Consider the following 17,202-nt stretch of genomic DNA (forward strand, 5'->3'; position numbering starts at 1 on the left):
GAACACCTCCCTCCCCACTGATGTCAGCAAAAAAAAAAAAGAAAAAACAAACCAGATCAGAACATCAGAACAGTTAAGTTCTTCTATGGAATAAAGGACATCACACACATGCACATTCCTGATCCAAAGTCTATTGTAGTCACTGGAAGGTTTTTCAACAGTTTCACTGAGCTCTAGACCACACAACATGTAACATGACTGCTGCAACTTGATTTAACTCAATAATTATAAATCCAGTAAAATGTTCAAGACCCAAACCTACTGATCTCTGTGACAATCTTCATCACCGATGTCAGTGACCCCTATTTATGTTTTGTAACAACGAAGAGATCATTAGAAAAAAGCACAGGTAGCAGTCACTGAGTAGATTTTTGTATTTTTTTTTTCACGAAAACTTGCTTGGTTTGTTCTAATACATTTCATTTTTTTAAAGAGTATGGGTTGTTCTTTCTTAAATGTTAATGAAATGGAAAAGCTAAGCATGTAAGACAACATATCTATGGCTTGCAATGATTCTTGACAAGAAAGAAACCTAGGCTCACCTTTTCACTCCTCTTCTTGAGCAGAGCATCAGCTGTTGTCCCCGAGAAAATCTGCATCCCAAAAGCACGTCCAGCTGCTTTTGTATAATCACATGCCTTGCAAAGCTTACGTTTTAGAATATGATGTTTTCCACATGAATGATGAATTATTAATGCTTTAACCTTCTCAGCCAGAGGCCCTACAAGCTTCTGTATTGCAGAAACGCTTTGTTCCAGTCCATCCAGTCTTTTAACTTGCTGCTCTGCATTCCTGTTTATATCAGAAAGAGATTTTTTCATTTTAAGGCAAAGCCTCTTCATTTGATTATTTCTCAGATTTTTGTTTCTTTCCATTTTCAGTCCAGGCTCAGATGTCTCTGCTTTTACAATCTCGATATCTTTTTCAATGCAATAGATTTCTTGGGAAATGCTGTTCAGTTTTTTAAGCATGTTGTCTTGCAGCATCAACAGCTTATCTATTTTCTGTTCAAGGAAGGCAAACTTCATATCCATGACGTTAAAACTTTCAGTGCTGACATCACTGCTTACAACACGACGAATCTGCGGGGGCTCCATTGTATTACCAGACCTCTGGCTTTGCAAAGCATTTGGATCAAACATTTTTGCCAAGTTGTTGACCACAGATGTAGAAGAGCTTTGCCTGCTGGATGTGGTCATTTTGCAAGTTTAGGCTGGGGGAGGAAACGCTCTGATGCTCAGCTGCTTGAGGACGATATCAGTTGCAAAGGCTTCCCATCCAGACTGCACTGGTATACAGCCTACTTTATTGACTCCAACTCAACTAATTAAGTAACTACTGTCCCACATTTGACTAAAACAGAGGAAAGAGACACCCAAATTACTTAGGAAGGAAAGCGCCTTGAATCCATTAATAATATATATGCATATATCTGTTTCCAAATGAAGCAAATAGAGAGATGAGCATCCTAAATGCACTCGGTTCAGTGACATCAGCCCTAGAAGGGACAGAACTATTTGCACTCCAAAGGAATTTGTCAGCAAAAAGGCTACATGATACATGAGAAGTAGAGATACTTTGGCAGTAGTGCTGCTGCTTTCCAGAAGCCTAATATGTAATGTGATCCTTGCTCTGAAGAGAATAAGGGCCCTGTAAGGGCCTTAAGCATGGCTGCTTAAAATTGCTATGTCTTAAGGTGAGATTTTCAGATGAAAGCCTCTATTGCTTGCCAGGAAGCCTCTTATGCCAGCAGGAAGTTGATGGAGTTGTTAAAAACAAATTCGCTAAGGAAAGTAAAAGAAGGAGATGCTGATTGCAGATTTTTTAGGAAAAAAAAAAAAAGAGAACCCAATTCTCTGCCTAATATTTCAGCTACAACATATCTAGTTCTCTACACAAAAGCAATTCCCTTCATATCCAAAATCTCAATTTATATCTGTATTTACTGGTGCTATGCTAACTTGCCACAAATTAAGGAGCTCTTACATTTTTCTATGATCTGTTCATTCAAAATTCCAAAAATTGATAGACTCTGTTCTTTACTTTGTCTGTCAGTACAAGTCATACAAACAGGGATTAGTATTCATAACTCAGACAGTCTGCTTAATCTTTGCAAAAGGCTTTCATTATTTTCAGAAGGACAAGATCGGACAAAGAAGAATCAGTCTGAATAGGAATAGGATAAGTCTGAATTGCTGGACATTTCTCACGTTAGTTAGAAAAACAAAAGCAGATTTTAAGAAGTAAATATTAGAACCAGAGCTTTTCACTTCAAGTCAATCGTATTCCACGTGAGCTAAAAGCACACCAGTATGGATCACTTTGATGGAAAAAGGCTGCTTTTGGGATACAAGGAAAAGATTGCCTTAGACAGGTGGCTGTCATGGACTGACCACACATAGGACAGTCTGCACTTGTGCAGTACATCTCACAGAATGCAACAGGTAAAGTCAGCTGTTGGAAAACAGGCAGACTGTAGCCCTATTCAAAGGAACAAGAGCTTCTTTTGTGGCTCCTGCAAACCAGGAGAAACCAGCCTCAGTTTATCCATCCTTCTAATGGCAAGCGTGAGGGATAACTTGCTAAAGCATGCAGTGAGTTCTGAATATCTAGCACATCGAATATTAATATAACCAATATAAAAATTGGTTCTGTTCACAAACTGAAGGACATGAAGGATCTTCTCCTTATTTCTGGGTGCCTTTTACAGTCAAACACAGCTGATGTTTTAAAAAGTATTTTCTCACAGTCATTTATGAATCAGCGTGCAGCCAGTGTCGATAAGCTAATTCAGGAGCTTGTTCTCAGGTTAGCACAGGTTAATAAAAGAAAGAAGTTCCTAGGTACATTTGTCACCTATTGGAGCAGCGTGTTACTGTGACTGAAAGGTGAACTGTGTCCATGCATGACGCTGAAGCATGGAACAAAATACTCTTCTTTACATAACAGACATTACCATGAAGTGACCACCACGTGTCATTGTGCGTAGCACGTTCGCTGAGTGGACTGAGAAGGTTAAATAATTTTAAAATAGGAAACAGGACAGCAGAGAAGAAAACGACAGGGAATTTAAGGATCCCTATTTCATGGAAAGAATAATATACAGAACAGCAGTTAAAAAAAGAAGAAGATTGAAGCAAAGAAGATCATGGAGGCTCCTGCAGAGAGCAGTTATGTTTAAATCCCTTTGCCTTTTTCTGTTCATCTCTGTTAGAAAGATAAACTAAACCCTCCTGACAGTTTCACATCTGCAGAAGCCTGTTAGACACAGAATTCCAGGAGAGGTGTTTGCATGCCTGTAAAATGGCCAGGTTTGCAGAGCCATTTATCTTGTGTGAAGTGCCAGCTCAGAAGCTCACTGGGAGCTTTCCCCGACCCCCACTGCCCTGCACAAGCTCAAGGTTAAAGGTTTGTTGTGCCTTGCCACCTAGTTAGGGCTCCTGCTTAGGGGGTTTCATAGGGAAAGCCTGTCAGCTGCAGAGATCCTCTCCAAAGGAACATTATGTTGTAACAGCAAGGAAATGATAAAAAAAAGGACACGCGGATAGTAATGGCAAAATCATGTGTTATATTACTGAGCACAGCCACATATGTTAAACATTTAAATCTCTTCTAACGGTTGCCCAGGGAAATGTTAGGTGAAACACCTCAAACCAATACTATAAATACTAATAAAAATGTTAAGCTCTGTGAGGCAAAATCCTATTATCAGGTATCTTCAGTGAAGTCCTATTGATTTTATATTATGCCACAACATGAAAAAATGCCAGGCACTTTTCAAATGTAGAAAACCAGCTATTAAAATGCTTCTCTACAAACCCATCTGTATGTGTTAGCTCTGTCTGAAGCTGACATGAGTTAGGAGATAGTACTGCTGTGTGGAGGTTAGAAGAGGAACAAATGGAAGAAATTTAACAGCAGTTTTCTTCCTGGGTCCAGGGAGGTGTTGCCAATAAGTTCTTCAGAACTGGGAATCTGATTGCTGCTTCTTGCTCTGCAAACTGGAAATACTCTTTCAAATTCAGATATCTTTCAGTTCAGTGAGAGTCAGTTATTTCAGGTAATGTCTTATATAAAAACTAGTATTATTTACAGTATTTGCACATTTCTTTCTTTGCAGTGAGCATCATTACCACCATTACGTGATAAAATTTAATAACAGTATACGTGAATAATCTGAGATATTTTAATAGCTGAATACCTGAATGTTTTTCCCAATAATTTAAATAATATCTTAGTGACTATATATATATGGTTTGCATATGAAATAAGCCTGTAAAACAGCTATTTTTTTCTCCTCTTACAAGTTTTAGTGATGACTGAGTTTTACTACAGTGGTTTCTTCCTGTTTTCTTTACATTCAACTATCCATGGCCTGCTTCATTAATGAGCTTTGAGCTCACTGACGACATTCAGTTTTCACTTAGCCCCAGAAAAATATTTCTGTCACATTTCTATTCTTGTTATTCTAAACAGCCCATATAAACCAACATAAATTTACCCTCCTAGCCAGAACACTGGATGTAGAATTGCAACAGCAGTTCCCACGGTACCTACAGAGGAGGACGGTTTCATCCCTGCTACCTCTGGTGCCAGATTTCAGGATCATTGGTTTGATGGTTGGAAAGCCTGTTGAATGATTCTGAGTTCTGAAGTTCCTCAGTTCTCTCTTCTGAGGAGAAAAAAGTGATACCAACTTGACTGGATGGTATTTCCTCATCCATGCCATTCTTCCTCAACTCTCAGTATCACTGTGATAACAGTCAATCAGTCAATCATTTGAATTTGCACAACGCCGAAACTGCAAAAATGGCTGCAGGAGATTAAGGGCACAAACTGCAGTAATAGAATGGAAAACAAAGAAGTATACATCCAAATGAAAAATTAAAAAGAAAACAATTCCACTAGTTCTGAAAGCAACACAGTATCCCACCTAAATATCTAAATATTGTGCCTTGGAATATTAGCGTTAGGTTACTACATCATGTAGGTGACAATACCAACCCAAAGGCTGATACTGAACACTGGGAATTTTTACATACAGTAAAAAATTGTGTAACATAGTGCTAATCATTGTTTTTAGTCATCTACCAAAAAGAGTTTTGTTTCTTCCATACAATTGTTGCTCAGCTCTTGCTGAATTAAATGATTTAAATGGCTCTTACATAAAAAAATATATAAAAACAAACAAAATAACCCTCCCTGTGTTTGTTTATTTCAAGTTGTGTGAGAAAAAGCCTTAAAGCAGCATGTCTATAATACAGAAGCACCTAAAATTCAAAAGAAAAAGCAAAAGAAGCAGCAGTGGATAAGTGACAGTTCCAGTGACTTTCATATTTTTAACGTCTCTACAGACGTGATACAGCAAGTCTGCAAGAGATGAGATAAAACTTCATGTGTAGCATCAGCTTTACATTTGCCAACAAGAGACATAAGTAGGTTCCACTTCAGCCATTTGACTCAAAGGGGTTAAAGGTGAAGACCGGGCAGGCTAGAGAAATAAAAAGTCTCCTTTCTGCTTTTTCTCTTGAACTCACACCGTGGCCAGCGTTATTTTCTCTGTACACATGAATATGACAAATCTGGCTAGCATTAGGAAATTATCACAGACAAGCCAGTTTGCTTCCCCAGCTCTGTTAGCTTTGTGCTTCTGAACCACAAGCCTCAGGCTCAGAGGTGCCCAGACCAAGCTCTTAGCAGGTTCTGATCTTTTTGACTGGATATCAGTCTCACAGGTATAAGAGCAAAACAGCTTCAGAAAAAAATCCTGCTAGTCCAGAACACCCAATCTAATCAGCAAGAAGAGCTAATACTTGCTTTTTAACATATATTTCATATGTGATAATTTATTGGTGCAAATAAAGCCTGACAAACTGCTTTCTGCTTAAAAGAGTTGTACTCTTGATTTTCACCAGCTCTTGGTCCTCTGACCGTACTGCTGAGATGCTAACTGCCCTGCCTTACCTCTTCCTCTTCTATCAGACTCACGTCATAAAGAGTTTTCTTCCCCAACCTCTTTTTTAACCTGAATCTGTTCAGTTTAGCTCAGTTCAGCTCAGTTCTTCATAACTGTTAAAGGTCCAGACAGAGCACCTCGTAAATTTATGGTTGCTGGTATCGACCATTATAATAAACAAGAGCACAAGGGGAAATGTTTGAATCGAATTCCAACTTTTTGGGCTCCAAGCTGTGTGCCAGGATATGCTACACTGAACTTTATCTGGAGAGCACAGTACCATGCTCATCAACTGTAAGCTGTTCTAGACAACGTACCTCCTGAACTCCCATGCCTGAGTTGATATTTTACTACTGCAGAAGCTTGGAATATCTCTCCTCTGCTCTTTCCTCATAAATAAAATGTGGATCCTGCCATTCAGGAGTTTGCAGCAACTGTGTGATGCATGCTCCCCATTCCAACCATTGCTCACTCCTAAGTGTAAGCAAAATGTGTTTTTCTGACATTCCCACACCTACATCTGAGCAAGAATCAGGTTTGCATGGGGTATATGTTAAGGAAAAAGAAGTGTGAACAACTAGCTCTGGCTTACAAGTGCTAATTTAGACCATGCCATCATGACCTCTGCTTTCGGAAAAGGTAACGTGAGAAAACAGCTTTCCTCAATCACACAGATATTAACTGCATGCATTTTAACACAATCCAGGTAAAAATGGATAGAACATAACAAATTTCAAGGTAAGAGCCATACTGAATCATCCTGTGCTTTTCTTATTAAAATAGTGGGAGGATCTGGAGGGAAGACAGCTTTATTCATGCAGCTAAAAGACAGTGTGTAGCACATAAAGTTCTTCATATATGAGATTGGCCCCTATATTGAGCCTCTTAAGAACTTCCAGTGCTGAAACTTCCATTATTTCTCTAAGTAATGTGTTGCAGTGTTGACAATTTCCTATGTTAGAAGGTTTTTCTAATCTAAATTTCCCTTGGCGCCACTGAAACTGATTTCTTCTTGTCCTATCTGTGCACAAGGAGAAACATTTATTCCCTTCTTTGTGGATGCCTCCTACATATTTGAAGCTTATTATTGCATTCTTTTCTTAGACTTCTTTCTAGTATATACATATTTATATATATATTCTACAGAAAAACTCACTATAGTTTTCTAGAAGTGGTCAGCATTTTTCTTGAGAGGAAAAAAAAAAGAGGAATAGATGGAATAGATCATGAGTTGGGTTTTTTTTTCTTTAGGAAGGTGAAAATATTCAAGAGTGAGTTGGAATGTGTGACCAGCTCCTCTGTGAAAATGGTAAGCATCTTGTGATGCATTTCCTAGAAAAATAAAATAAAATAAAATAAAATTTGGTTTTCATTTGAACACATTGATTTCCTCTTCTATAAAAAAAAATTGCTCAAATCCCTGTCATAAGATCTCAGAACAGATGAAAGAATAATGGCAATTCAGAAACAAACAGCAGGACTCAACTTTTAAGAATGTCAAACAGAAAAATGATTATCTACCTGTTTTGTTTCATAATGACTTAAGATCTTCATAAGAAATTAAGACCTTTGTCTCTCAAAGATCTCATTATTTTTATCTACAACCTCCTTATTCTTCTGCCACCTTTTCATACGCTGTTCATTTCCTTTTATTCATTTCGGAGTCTATTTTGCACTTTGCAGTACACTTCTTTATATACCTGGAACTTCCACGTTCCTCTTCCTTCCTCTTTTATCTCATGGTTGATCTGTATTCATCCATTTAATGAAAAGTTGCCCATAAACCAGGAAAGAGCTGAGAATATACGTTAGCCTACTCTTATTAGGTTCTAGTACAAATTCACTATTGTATTAGACATTTTGCAAATAAGCAAAAGAAAATCTTTTTATGGAACTCTGATCAAGGGAGACACAGGTTCTGTTCCCAGATTGGCCATATTATGGCTGGACTAAGCCATAGAACTCAGCAGAGCAGTTCCAACAGTACTGTTTATCTCTGAATCATCAGTTGTGTTTCACAGGGAAATCATAGATTTGTTTTATTACCTATTGTGAAATGATCATAAACTGCCGACATCCCTAGCAAAAAAGTCTCCTTAAATCATTTGCAAATAAGATGTTTTGAAGAAGATTGTTTCATCATTTACAGAATATTTAAGTAGAAATCTCAGTAGCCTCAATTAAGAAACAGCTTTGGGCTATTGGGGAACAGGAGAGCTGCTGTCTAAAACACGGATGGATTGCATGTTCTAGTCACAGAGCAGAGAAAGCACTGTATATGGGAGAGCACAAGTGAGAATTAAAGCACGTCTGCTCTTTCTCTAGTACACAACAGCTCCCTGAGAAACAATATAAGCTTACAGCTGCTCAGCTCTGACACGGACTAGGGAGCAGGCATGAAACCTCTGAAACAGATTCAGAAAGCCATGCTGTGTTCCGAAAGTTCATAGATGTCAGTGATGGTAAGCTGAAGAGGAAAACCATACTCTTCTCCTTCCCCTCCTTCCTCTCCCCCTCCACCCCAAAAACATATCAGCATGGATCAGGGAATTTGACCAAAATGATGCATTTCTACAATCAGCAGCCATGCTGGACTCTTTCACTGTGGGGGCTGAAATAACTGTATGGCTAAGATTAAGCGACATACTGTGTCATGAGTGATATACGTTTATGGCTCCCCCGGGGTCTGCCCAAAACATTAGTTTGGAACTCTGCTCAAGGTCAGAACAGGAAACAGCTTTATGCAGGGCAGGAGAGTACAGCGAGGAAGTCTGGCACTGAACTTCATGAGGTAGGACTAGGGAATTTACTGCTCCACAGGGCTCTCTGCATGCAGCTATTCTGCAACCTGTTAATTAATTACGAATTCTGACTTCCTTTACTATAATGACTTTGGTAACTAAGTATCCTGGAGATACTGTAGCGATAAATCCCTAAAAGCAAGTACCAAAACAAACTGCAGTGAATCTGGATACAGATCAGTGATCAATCCGTATATGCCATGTGCTGGCCTTTCAGAAATACTACCACCTCCAAATTAGGAACCTCTCTGAAAGTGTTCATATGATCACCTTTTGCAAAAAAAGAAATAATGAAAAAAAAAGTGAACTGATCTATGCTGGACTAGATGACCAATAAAGATCCGCTCCAACTCAAGAGATTCCATGCTTCTACGTATATCACTTTAGGAAATGTCTAGCTCTTTGGAGATGAAAATGATGATGGAAGACACTACCCATACTCTGGGGGTGATATTCCCCACACTGCAGAACTCTGAAGATCTCTTTCGTACGGCAAAGAATTTGCTTAGGAGGGTTCATCCACTGCAAGTTGCGAGGTGCAGTATTTGTGCAGGTCATGCACAATTCAGTCACAAGTGGCATCGCACAGCTAATGGGTACACAGGGCATACGCAGATGCCACTATAATCATCATCTGTATGCTTAACAGCTGAAGATGGAAGCATTTCACCACCAAAAAGCACAACAGTCTTTCACCAAGGGCTGGTCACCACTATCATCTCCCGCTGTCAAGATACCACCTCAAAAGTCTCACCTCTGCTTAGCTGTCTCCATTTTACTACACTAAAAACAAAACAAACCTCAAAACCCAGAGTTTTTTAAGGCTGAAAAATACTGTGTGATAAATTACCCATTAATAGCATAAAACTCTATTTCCAGGAAGCCTGTTTAAAGGAAAATTCCTGACTTTCTGAGGCTAAAGCCGAGGTGTCATAACTCTGAAACAGAGCAATGAAAGGAGCACTGTCTCCAGGTGCAGCAGGAGCTGTACCTCATTTCATCTGCTGGGTAGACTGGTTAAAGTCTTTGGTAGCATTCCAAAACTTTCTGGCAGCTAGCATCCTGTATTAAAATTTATAAACCACGAATGGCCTTTTCTAACAAAAAAGTTAATTCAGGATGGATAGGCTGAAAAGACTTGAAAGAGACGGTCATCAGAAGTGGTTATATGGAAAATTGGATGTAAGTAACACCTTTCACTCCATCAGAACATACTAAAAATATAGCAAAAGTAATTTCAGTGAGAAAGGGAAACTATATTGATTAAAAAATCTTTAGAAGAGCTGTGGAGAAGAGCCCCAGAGCTGCCTGGCCTGTTGGGAGGTAGAGGAGTTACAAATGATGCATTATCTCCTCCAGAAGGAGCATACTGACAGCTCAGATAGAGCTGTAAAACTTATCATCTATTGTCCAGTCTGTGGTATCAGAGCCTGTGGTAACAGGAACAGTGAGCACTGTCTGTGGTGGCTGCCCACCCAACAGGCAATACTAACAGAAGGAGCTGAGATCCTCATGGGTCTCGGGCTGCCACTCTGTGGTCAGATAGCTTTATAAAACAAATCTTCAACAAGCAAAGGCAATTACCTTCAGATTCATCATACCTTAACCTACTGTTTTCCTTACTGTGAAATAATGCAAAGACACTCTCTATCTAGTGAGGCTAGTGAGGCTCTCAGAGTGACAACTAGGGCAACGTGCTAACTCATTTCCACCTGTGTTGGCAGTTCCCCGCTGCCTCTGCTGTGAGACTGCTTATGGAAGTATAGAAGTGGGAAGAAGAGTTTGGGGTTTTTTTGCTTGTTTGTTTTGTAAAATACTAGAAAACTCTCTCCACAACACTATTTGCCTAATTTTGCATCATATACTCATGAAGAAATTATCTTATCCTCCTGTGCTGCTGAGGTACTGTACCAAAACCAGGAACCCGCTCATTCTGCAGGTGAGCCAAGGCAGTGCTTGTTTAGCCAGGCAGGCTCTGCTGAAGCAAACACTTTTTTTTACTACCATGACTGCAACCAGAGTTGGAATTAAACAGATTTTAACTAAGCAAATCAACATGAAAAGCAGTGTGCTGAAAACACCTTGATCGATTTCTTCTTCTAGTAGCCTAGTGGGAAAAGTGTGAAATAAACAGCACATTCATACATAGCAAAATGTCAGAATCCAAGACTATGTAGAAGAAGGACAAGCATCCTGAGACACACACACCAGAGACCTGTGTTTTTAGAGAAAGGGTAATTTGAGTTGATTTTCATAACGTTTGCTCATTTGGGTGTATATTTTTCAATATTTTAATAAATTGAAAATTGTGCCTGGCAAGTTTCCATAGCATACTTTTATGCTTTAGAAGAGGAGAATTCAAAGAAAAAATGTTACATAAAATTTAACTTCTGAGCTGTATTAAAAAGCCCTAAAATCCAGGAAGTTAAAAATTATAGTTTTTCTCCATTTTGATCTGTTTATTTCATTCCCAAACAAATAACCCATACTGCTCAACTTCATATGACAGAATGAATGGATGCGAGGTAAGGGTCCCTGAAATCTGTCTTCCTGTCTTTCTGTCCTGCTCAGGGTACGTGTTAGCTAACACCATTTTGCAGTGGTGGATATTCTCAGATACTTTCAGCTACATGTCTTCTTTTGCAGCTATTTTCTTCCATGTGGAGCAATATCCCAACAAAATGAAACATGGTCAGCTCTTAACCCTGAACTTTGAAAGCCATTACAATCATCACCTATTTTTGCATCCCTGAACTCTCTTATGTTCCAAGTAAATGATCATTCCGTGTGCCCAGCCACCTGGCTGAAAAGATTAGCCTCAATCACTGTCCAGCCGAAGATGTTCAGGGAAATGAATACCAACATCAGTATCAAGGCATTAGAAAGATCCTGTGTGGTACTTCAGATTTCAATTACCTGATGAGATACAAAAGATGAGATGGTAGCTGGCAGAATGACAGTATGTTATCTAAACTGAGAATCACTACTATTTTCCATGACAATTTTTTTTTTCCTTAAGAGAATAAAGTTGTCAAACTTTCAATTTCGATGTAAAAAAAATCCAAAAATTGAACATAACTTTTGGACTTAATATTGTAAAAACTTCAAATTCAAGGATTTCCAAGAGAAAAAGAAACTTAATAAAGACATTATGTGTCTGCTAAATATATTGCTATTGCCACTTACTCAAAAACTGGGGAGAGGAGTCCTGCTGACAATTACCTGCCCTTGGTAACTGAAAAAAAAACATTTAGACATCACTGACTTCTAAGGCTCTTACAAAAGAGATTTCACACAGTCGGTTCATTCATACATTCTCTGAATATTATATTTGCACAGAACTTGCTATCCTGGAGAGCACTGAGACAGGGCAGGATTTTCCTTGCAGGTACCTCTCTTGCCTTCAAGAGCCTGCAATGGCATTGGCAGATGCACTCCTGCACAATCACATTTCTTCTTCTACGCCTTTTGCTTCTCCCTCTTTAGGCAGCCTAGAATTAGGAAAGAACCTGCTTAAGTGGAATAAAGTGGGTAAGCAAGGAAGGAAGCACTCAATGGGAAGGAAAAAAAGATCCTAAGAATAAAGACGCTGTAACGGTCTCCAGTTTATTATCTAGAAAGGTCACTGAAAAGTTCTAAGTCACCAGATGTTATGACAGTCTATAAGAATTAGGGCAGAAACTCTGATATGGCACTTCTGCCATTTTTTCAGCTTCTCAGTGCTTTTCTTGGGGAAGCAACGTTCCTTAAGGCGGATCAGCAGTCAAAAGACATCTTGATCTTTTAGTAAAGAAGATGAGCTAAGGTTTTATGTTATAGAAACGCTGAAAGGAAACCGCTGTCTGAGGTCAGTTTGGGCATCTAATGAGCACAGTGACCCAAAAGACACACAGCTGGATTACAGTATCTATAGCTGGAAAGTTATTTCCCTGCTTCAATGTGCGGGAGACGTAAAATCATGTAAGATTTAAGGTGCTTGGCCTCTGGGAGAAGCCCAGCTGGCTGAGCAAAAAGCACACTCCCTTTGGCCAGCTGTAGCTTTTCCCAGACAGAAGTTTCTTTTCATAGCATTTTTATCAACATTAACTGCTGGATACGTCTGTGGTTTGAATAAACAATAAAGTACAACAGTGTTACAGAAGCTGGCTAAATAAAACAGTCTAGTATTACCAATTCATTAATATTCCACTGCTGAAAAAGTGTGTTTCAGGCTGGAAATGCTGAGGGATTACTTTTTTTCCTTTTAGAAAAAAGTATTTTGTTAGTGCTACGCTGCTTGCTGAGAAGCCTCACCTCACTACCACATATTATCACTTCGCAAACTGCCGTCCTACCTCTTAAACATCTGACTCCACGTGACTACCAGCTTTTTACTTTTCCAGAAAACATGAAGCAGTGTTTCATCAGACCTCAAAGGACTCCAGCCATCAGCATCAATAAACCTGGGTTCGGGATGAAAACCTGGTGCTAATAAAATGGCTTCAGCATTGTTCAGCGTAGCACACAAGTATCTGAAGCAAGATACATTTTCCCAGCAAGCACAGGAGAACCAGTTCACTCAGCCTGCCTCAGTTGTGTCACCTCTCTGCCAAAACGCACACGTTGTGCTTCCCGTTGTCACCCGTTTCAAATTAAAATTCAGTTCCACTGCACACCTGCAAGCTACCAACCTGGAAGCTCTAAGCCTTTGCTAAGTCCACGCTGTGGGGTTCAGACTTAGTTTTATGAGGAGGACTTTAAGCTAAGGACATCCGAACTGAAGTATGATCTATTTTGGAAGGAACTTCCACCCAAGCAGCCAAAACAGGTGCAAGGCAGCCTTTGCTACAGGTGGTCATGTTTCTGTGTCTCACCCTCCTGTATCACTATGTGCATCCAGAAGCATTTCTGACTGCTCTTTGAAAAGTCTCAGAGGAGAAGTTTTGCCTGCTATTTCTTCTTACTTGTGAACTGCTTGAATGTTCAGGTGAAAATATCTGAGCTGTGATGGTAGAACTCTTCACAGAAGCTGAAAAGTGTCCATCCCTTAACCAGCTCATGCAGGACTCAGCTGCATGCACTGGGGAGCTGGCCTAGTTCCTCAGTGAAGCAGGCGGCTGGAGCAAGTACTGCCTCCCAGCCTCTTGGAAGGAAGACAAAGGAGAAGCTCATACTCTCACCTTCCCCCCTTGCCCCATGTTGGCTCAATCACTAGCAGGTTTCCTTATCTTATCTGAGAACACAAAGGGTGTTGATGTTTAGCCAACATGGTCTGATCATGCCTCTAACTTGCCTGAGCTTCTGCACAAAGGGGACCAAAAAGTTTGCACTGTTGAAACAAAAAGAAAAACGAGATAGAAATGATTCCTGCTGCATTGTACAGCTGATCATGGAAAACTATCTGTGTAGCAGTATAACATTTAATAAACACAAATGGGAAATTGACTTGAGAAACCAGAGGTATTAAGAAATATCATATGCAATATGCATATGCAACAGTGATTTTTGGGGAACCTGATCTTTTGCATTTTATGATGCTTTCAGACGACATTGTTGTCTTTTTCCATAATAAATAAATAATAAAAAGAAAAAAAGCAAAGCATAACATTGCTCAGAATAAGTCTGTAGTATTTATGTTAATGAAAGATTAGTTCTGGATTCCTGAGTGTCTAGTGACTCCACTTCTGGGACAGGGAAACATGAGAAGAACAGTTTTGTTATGAAACAAACTCTCCTCTTACCTCAGAAGCCCTCTCCTCTCTTCCCCTGACCTATCCTCATCTGCTTACTTCTTCTATTTACAGAACTCCATCAAGATTACTTGCTCTAATTTGATCACGGGTTTTTAGGCTCCAGAAAGAAACCATCTGGCCAATTTCCATGGCCTCTGTCCCGTGGAAGGGCATAGCAGAGGATCAGAATGGTCCTACCTCACTATGCAGCAGGTGGAAGCTTACATTATAAGCTTTTTTTTTTTCTTTTAAACTCTGTAATATCTTTGAGATCACAGACACAAGTTATAATTTTTTCCTCCTTTTGCTCCTCCAGCAGTTGATACCGTTACACTGCTTAATGCTGGGCATAAGAATAACAAGAATGAAGTTACAGAACCTCTAGAGCTCATAAATCGTAACTTCAGTTACCTGTGAGATGCTTTGCCTAAGGTTAGCACCTCCTATAGTCAAGAGAGAGAAAGAGATCACTACAGGAGAGTTACTACACGGTACAGGCAGGAGGAAAAGTCCCTGGTGGTTGTGCCTTGCCTTCCCTTCTGACTTGAGGGATCCCAGCTTTGACCAGACATCTGATTTTCCAAGGGCGATGGACAGTGGTAGACAGTGTTTTTGTCATTACTCATTTTCATACACTGGTCATGTATGGTGCTTGGAGGAATGGCATCTGCAGGAGTGATGGATTAGGCTTAGATCAGAAACCACAAATTATTCCCTCACAATGCATAAATAATACAGGTTAGCACTCTGAAAGGAATTATTCTTTGCAAAACATCCACTGGATATTGCCATTGCAAAGGCAATATTCATGAGTTGGAACAAGTCCATAGTCTTTGGAAAGGCAAGCCAATTTTACACAACAATTTCACTTTGCAATTATGCACTGCTCTTTGCTTTCTTGTTAGCCTGCTTAGCTAGCTTTATAGTCTCATAGAACAGTTCATTCCTCTTTCTTTCATTTGCTATTTTTTTCTTTCTTCTTTTAATTTTTAAAAGAAATTTGCTTTTCTAACTAATTATTTTGCCTTAATCTTAGGAAGTTATGCATATGCCTCTAAAAAGTCATGGTCACTGTGAGAAGATGGATGGGAAATGACTGACTGCTATTTCTCCCAGCGCAAGACAAAGATGCTCAACACAGTTATTGCACAACAGCTTTAAAATGAGAAACAAGAGATGCTCACACTAATTACTTGCTGTTCTGGGGGCAATGGGAGTAAACAGACACATACACAGAAAAAAGTATTGGGCAAAATAACAAGGAATATTTTAATTCACGATATCAGCAAAGACGTAACTTCTGGCAGTGGGCTGCTGTCTGACTGTCTGAAGCTAAAAGAATTTCAGCAGGGAAGAATCTTGCTTCATGTTTCCTTAGTTAAGATGTTCCTTCTAGATCTGGAGCTGGAATGCTGGCCTAGATCTAAATTCAGACTATTCAAATGAAAGTCCCTACATAATTGCTTGTAATCCTTCCTTTCTGTCACTGGAATATAGTTGACATATTCCTTGCTTCTAGGTCTGTGCTACCTTACAGTGCAGACAATTTCAAACTCTTCAGTCCTGCTTGTGCCTGGAATGATTTTGAAGTCTTTATATGACCTCATTCACCCTTCTGCCTGTGGGATTCAATTTCATGACCACTGCACTTTTTTACTTAATTTTTTCATCTGACATCACGTAAAATGAATTGAGATTATCAGGAGCACAAGTCTCTACACCCTCTGTGATTCATATGATCCAATGTGAGAATTAGAAATAGTTGTCACTGGAGCTAATCAAAGAGTTTTGAAACAAAACACTAGAATGTGTTGGAAAATGATGGCTCATGAAAACAGAAGACTTTGGTGGACACATGAGAACATGCTATGTCCAGCTTAACTGGTGAAGAAGGCAATCAAAGCACTGCTTGTAACACTTCTGGAATGCCTCATATCACTTTTTATTTCAGTGTTTATTGCATTCCCCTCCTCCAAGAGCACAAAAATGACTGTAGTGAAACTGAAAACCTTACAAAATGAACCAGATTATCAATTTCTTTGCAAACCAATTCCAACCAGCTTGCTTAGTGAAAGTATTTGATAGCTTCTGTGAAGCTCCTGGCTGCACCTGAATTATAACTATGAAGCAGAATCTACTAAATTTGACATTAAAATGTGATCTTATGTGAAGTTAGGTTGAGGTGTTTTAGGTTTTGTTTCAAAGGCTGATCCATTTTAAGTGCAACATACAGAGTTAAAGTAGAGCATGAAGCTCTGACAACAGATACACTTATTGGGATTTGCATAGATGTATTTTTTTCTTTCATAATTCTTCTTTTCTTTATTTTTTATCTTTTGTCCTTGCACTTCCTCTTCTCTTTACACGATATGGTTTCCTAATGTCATGTTTGAGCCACACTATCCACAGAGTAAAGCCATATCCTCCAATTCTTCAGTTTTGCTGTACTAGCTGTTTCAAATTTACTTTCAGTGGTAAACATGCCACAATGGGGATCATCACCATATATCAAGTAGCTGTGATCAGGCAGATCAGGTACCAGTAATTTTCCTAATGGAGATCCAGTGTCAGAGATGAAGCACGAAGTATCAGATGCCTGGCTTGCCACAGCCCAGAATCAAGTGTCGTGGCTCAGACTGTAACTGCAAGGCATTAAGTTCACGTGTCACAGAAGGAGGGGCAGATAAAGCCCTGAACCTCACTGGGGGACTGTGTCTCCACAGCTTCACAATCA

At 39.4% G+C, this 17,202-nt stretch overlaps 1 protein-coding gene across 4 annotated transcripts in view; it reads right to left on the reverse strand.

Moving 5' to 3' along the window:
• MYLK4 (myosin light chain kinase family member 4) overlaps window positions 1-17,202 on the reverse strand; it is an 80,748-nt gene that overhangs the window by 30,992 nt on the left and 32,554 nt on the right. The window contains exon 1 of one of the 4 annotated variants that reach the window (XM_019613779.2): window positions 543-1,497. The exons of 2 other annotated variants lie outside the window; for them this stretch is intronic. In XM_019613779.2, the coding sequence (XP_019469324.1) occupies window positions 543-1,199 (657 nt within the window). In that variant the 5' untranslated portion in view covers window positions 1,200-1,497. Of the gene's footprint in view, window positions 1-542; window positions 1,498-17,202 lie in introns of those variants that run through there. One more of the 4 variants, XM_019613778.2, reaches the window with a different exon arrangement.

This window comes from Meleagris gallopavo, chromosome 3 (assembly GCF_000146605.3).
Source record: "Meleagris gallopavo isolate NT-WF06-2002-E0010 breed Aviagen turkey brand Nicholas breeding stock chromosome 3, Turkey_5.1, whole genome shotgun sequence".
NCBI lineage: Eukaryota > Metazoa > Chordata > Aves > Galliformes > Phasianidae > Meleagris > Meleagris gallopavo.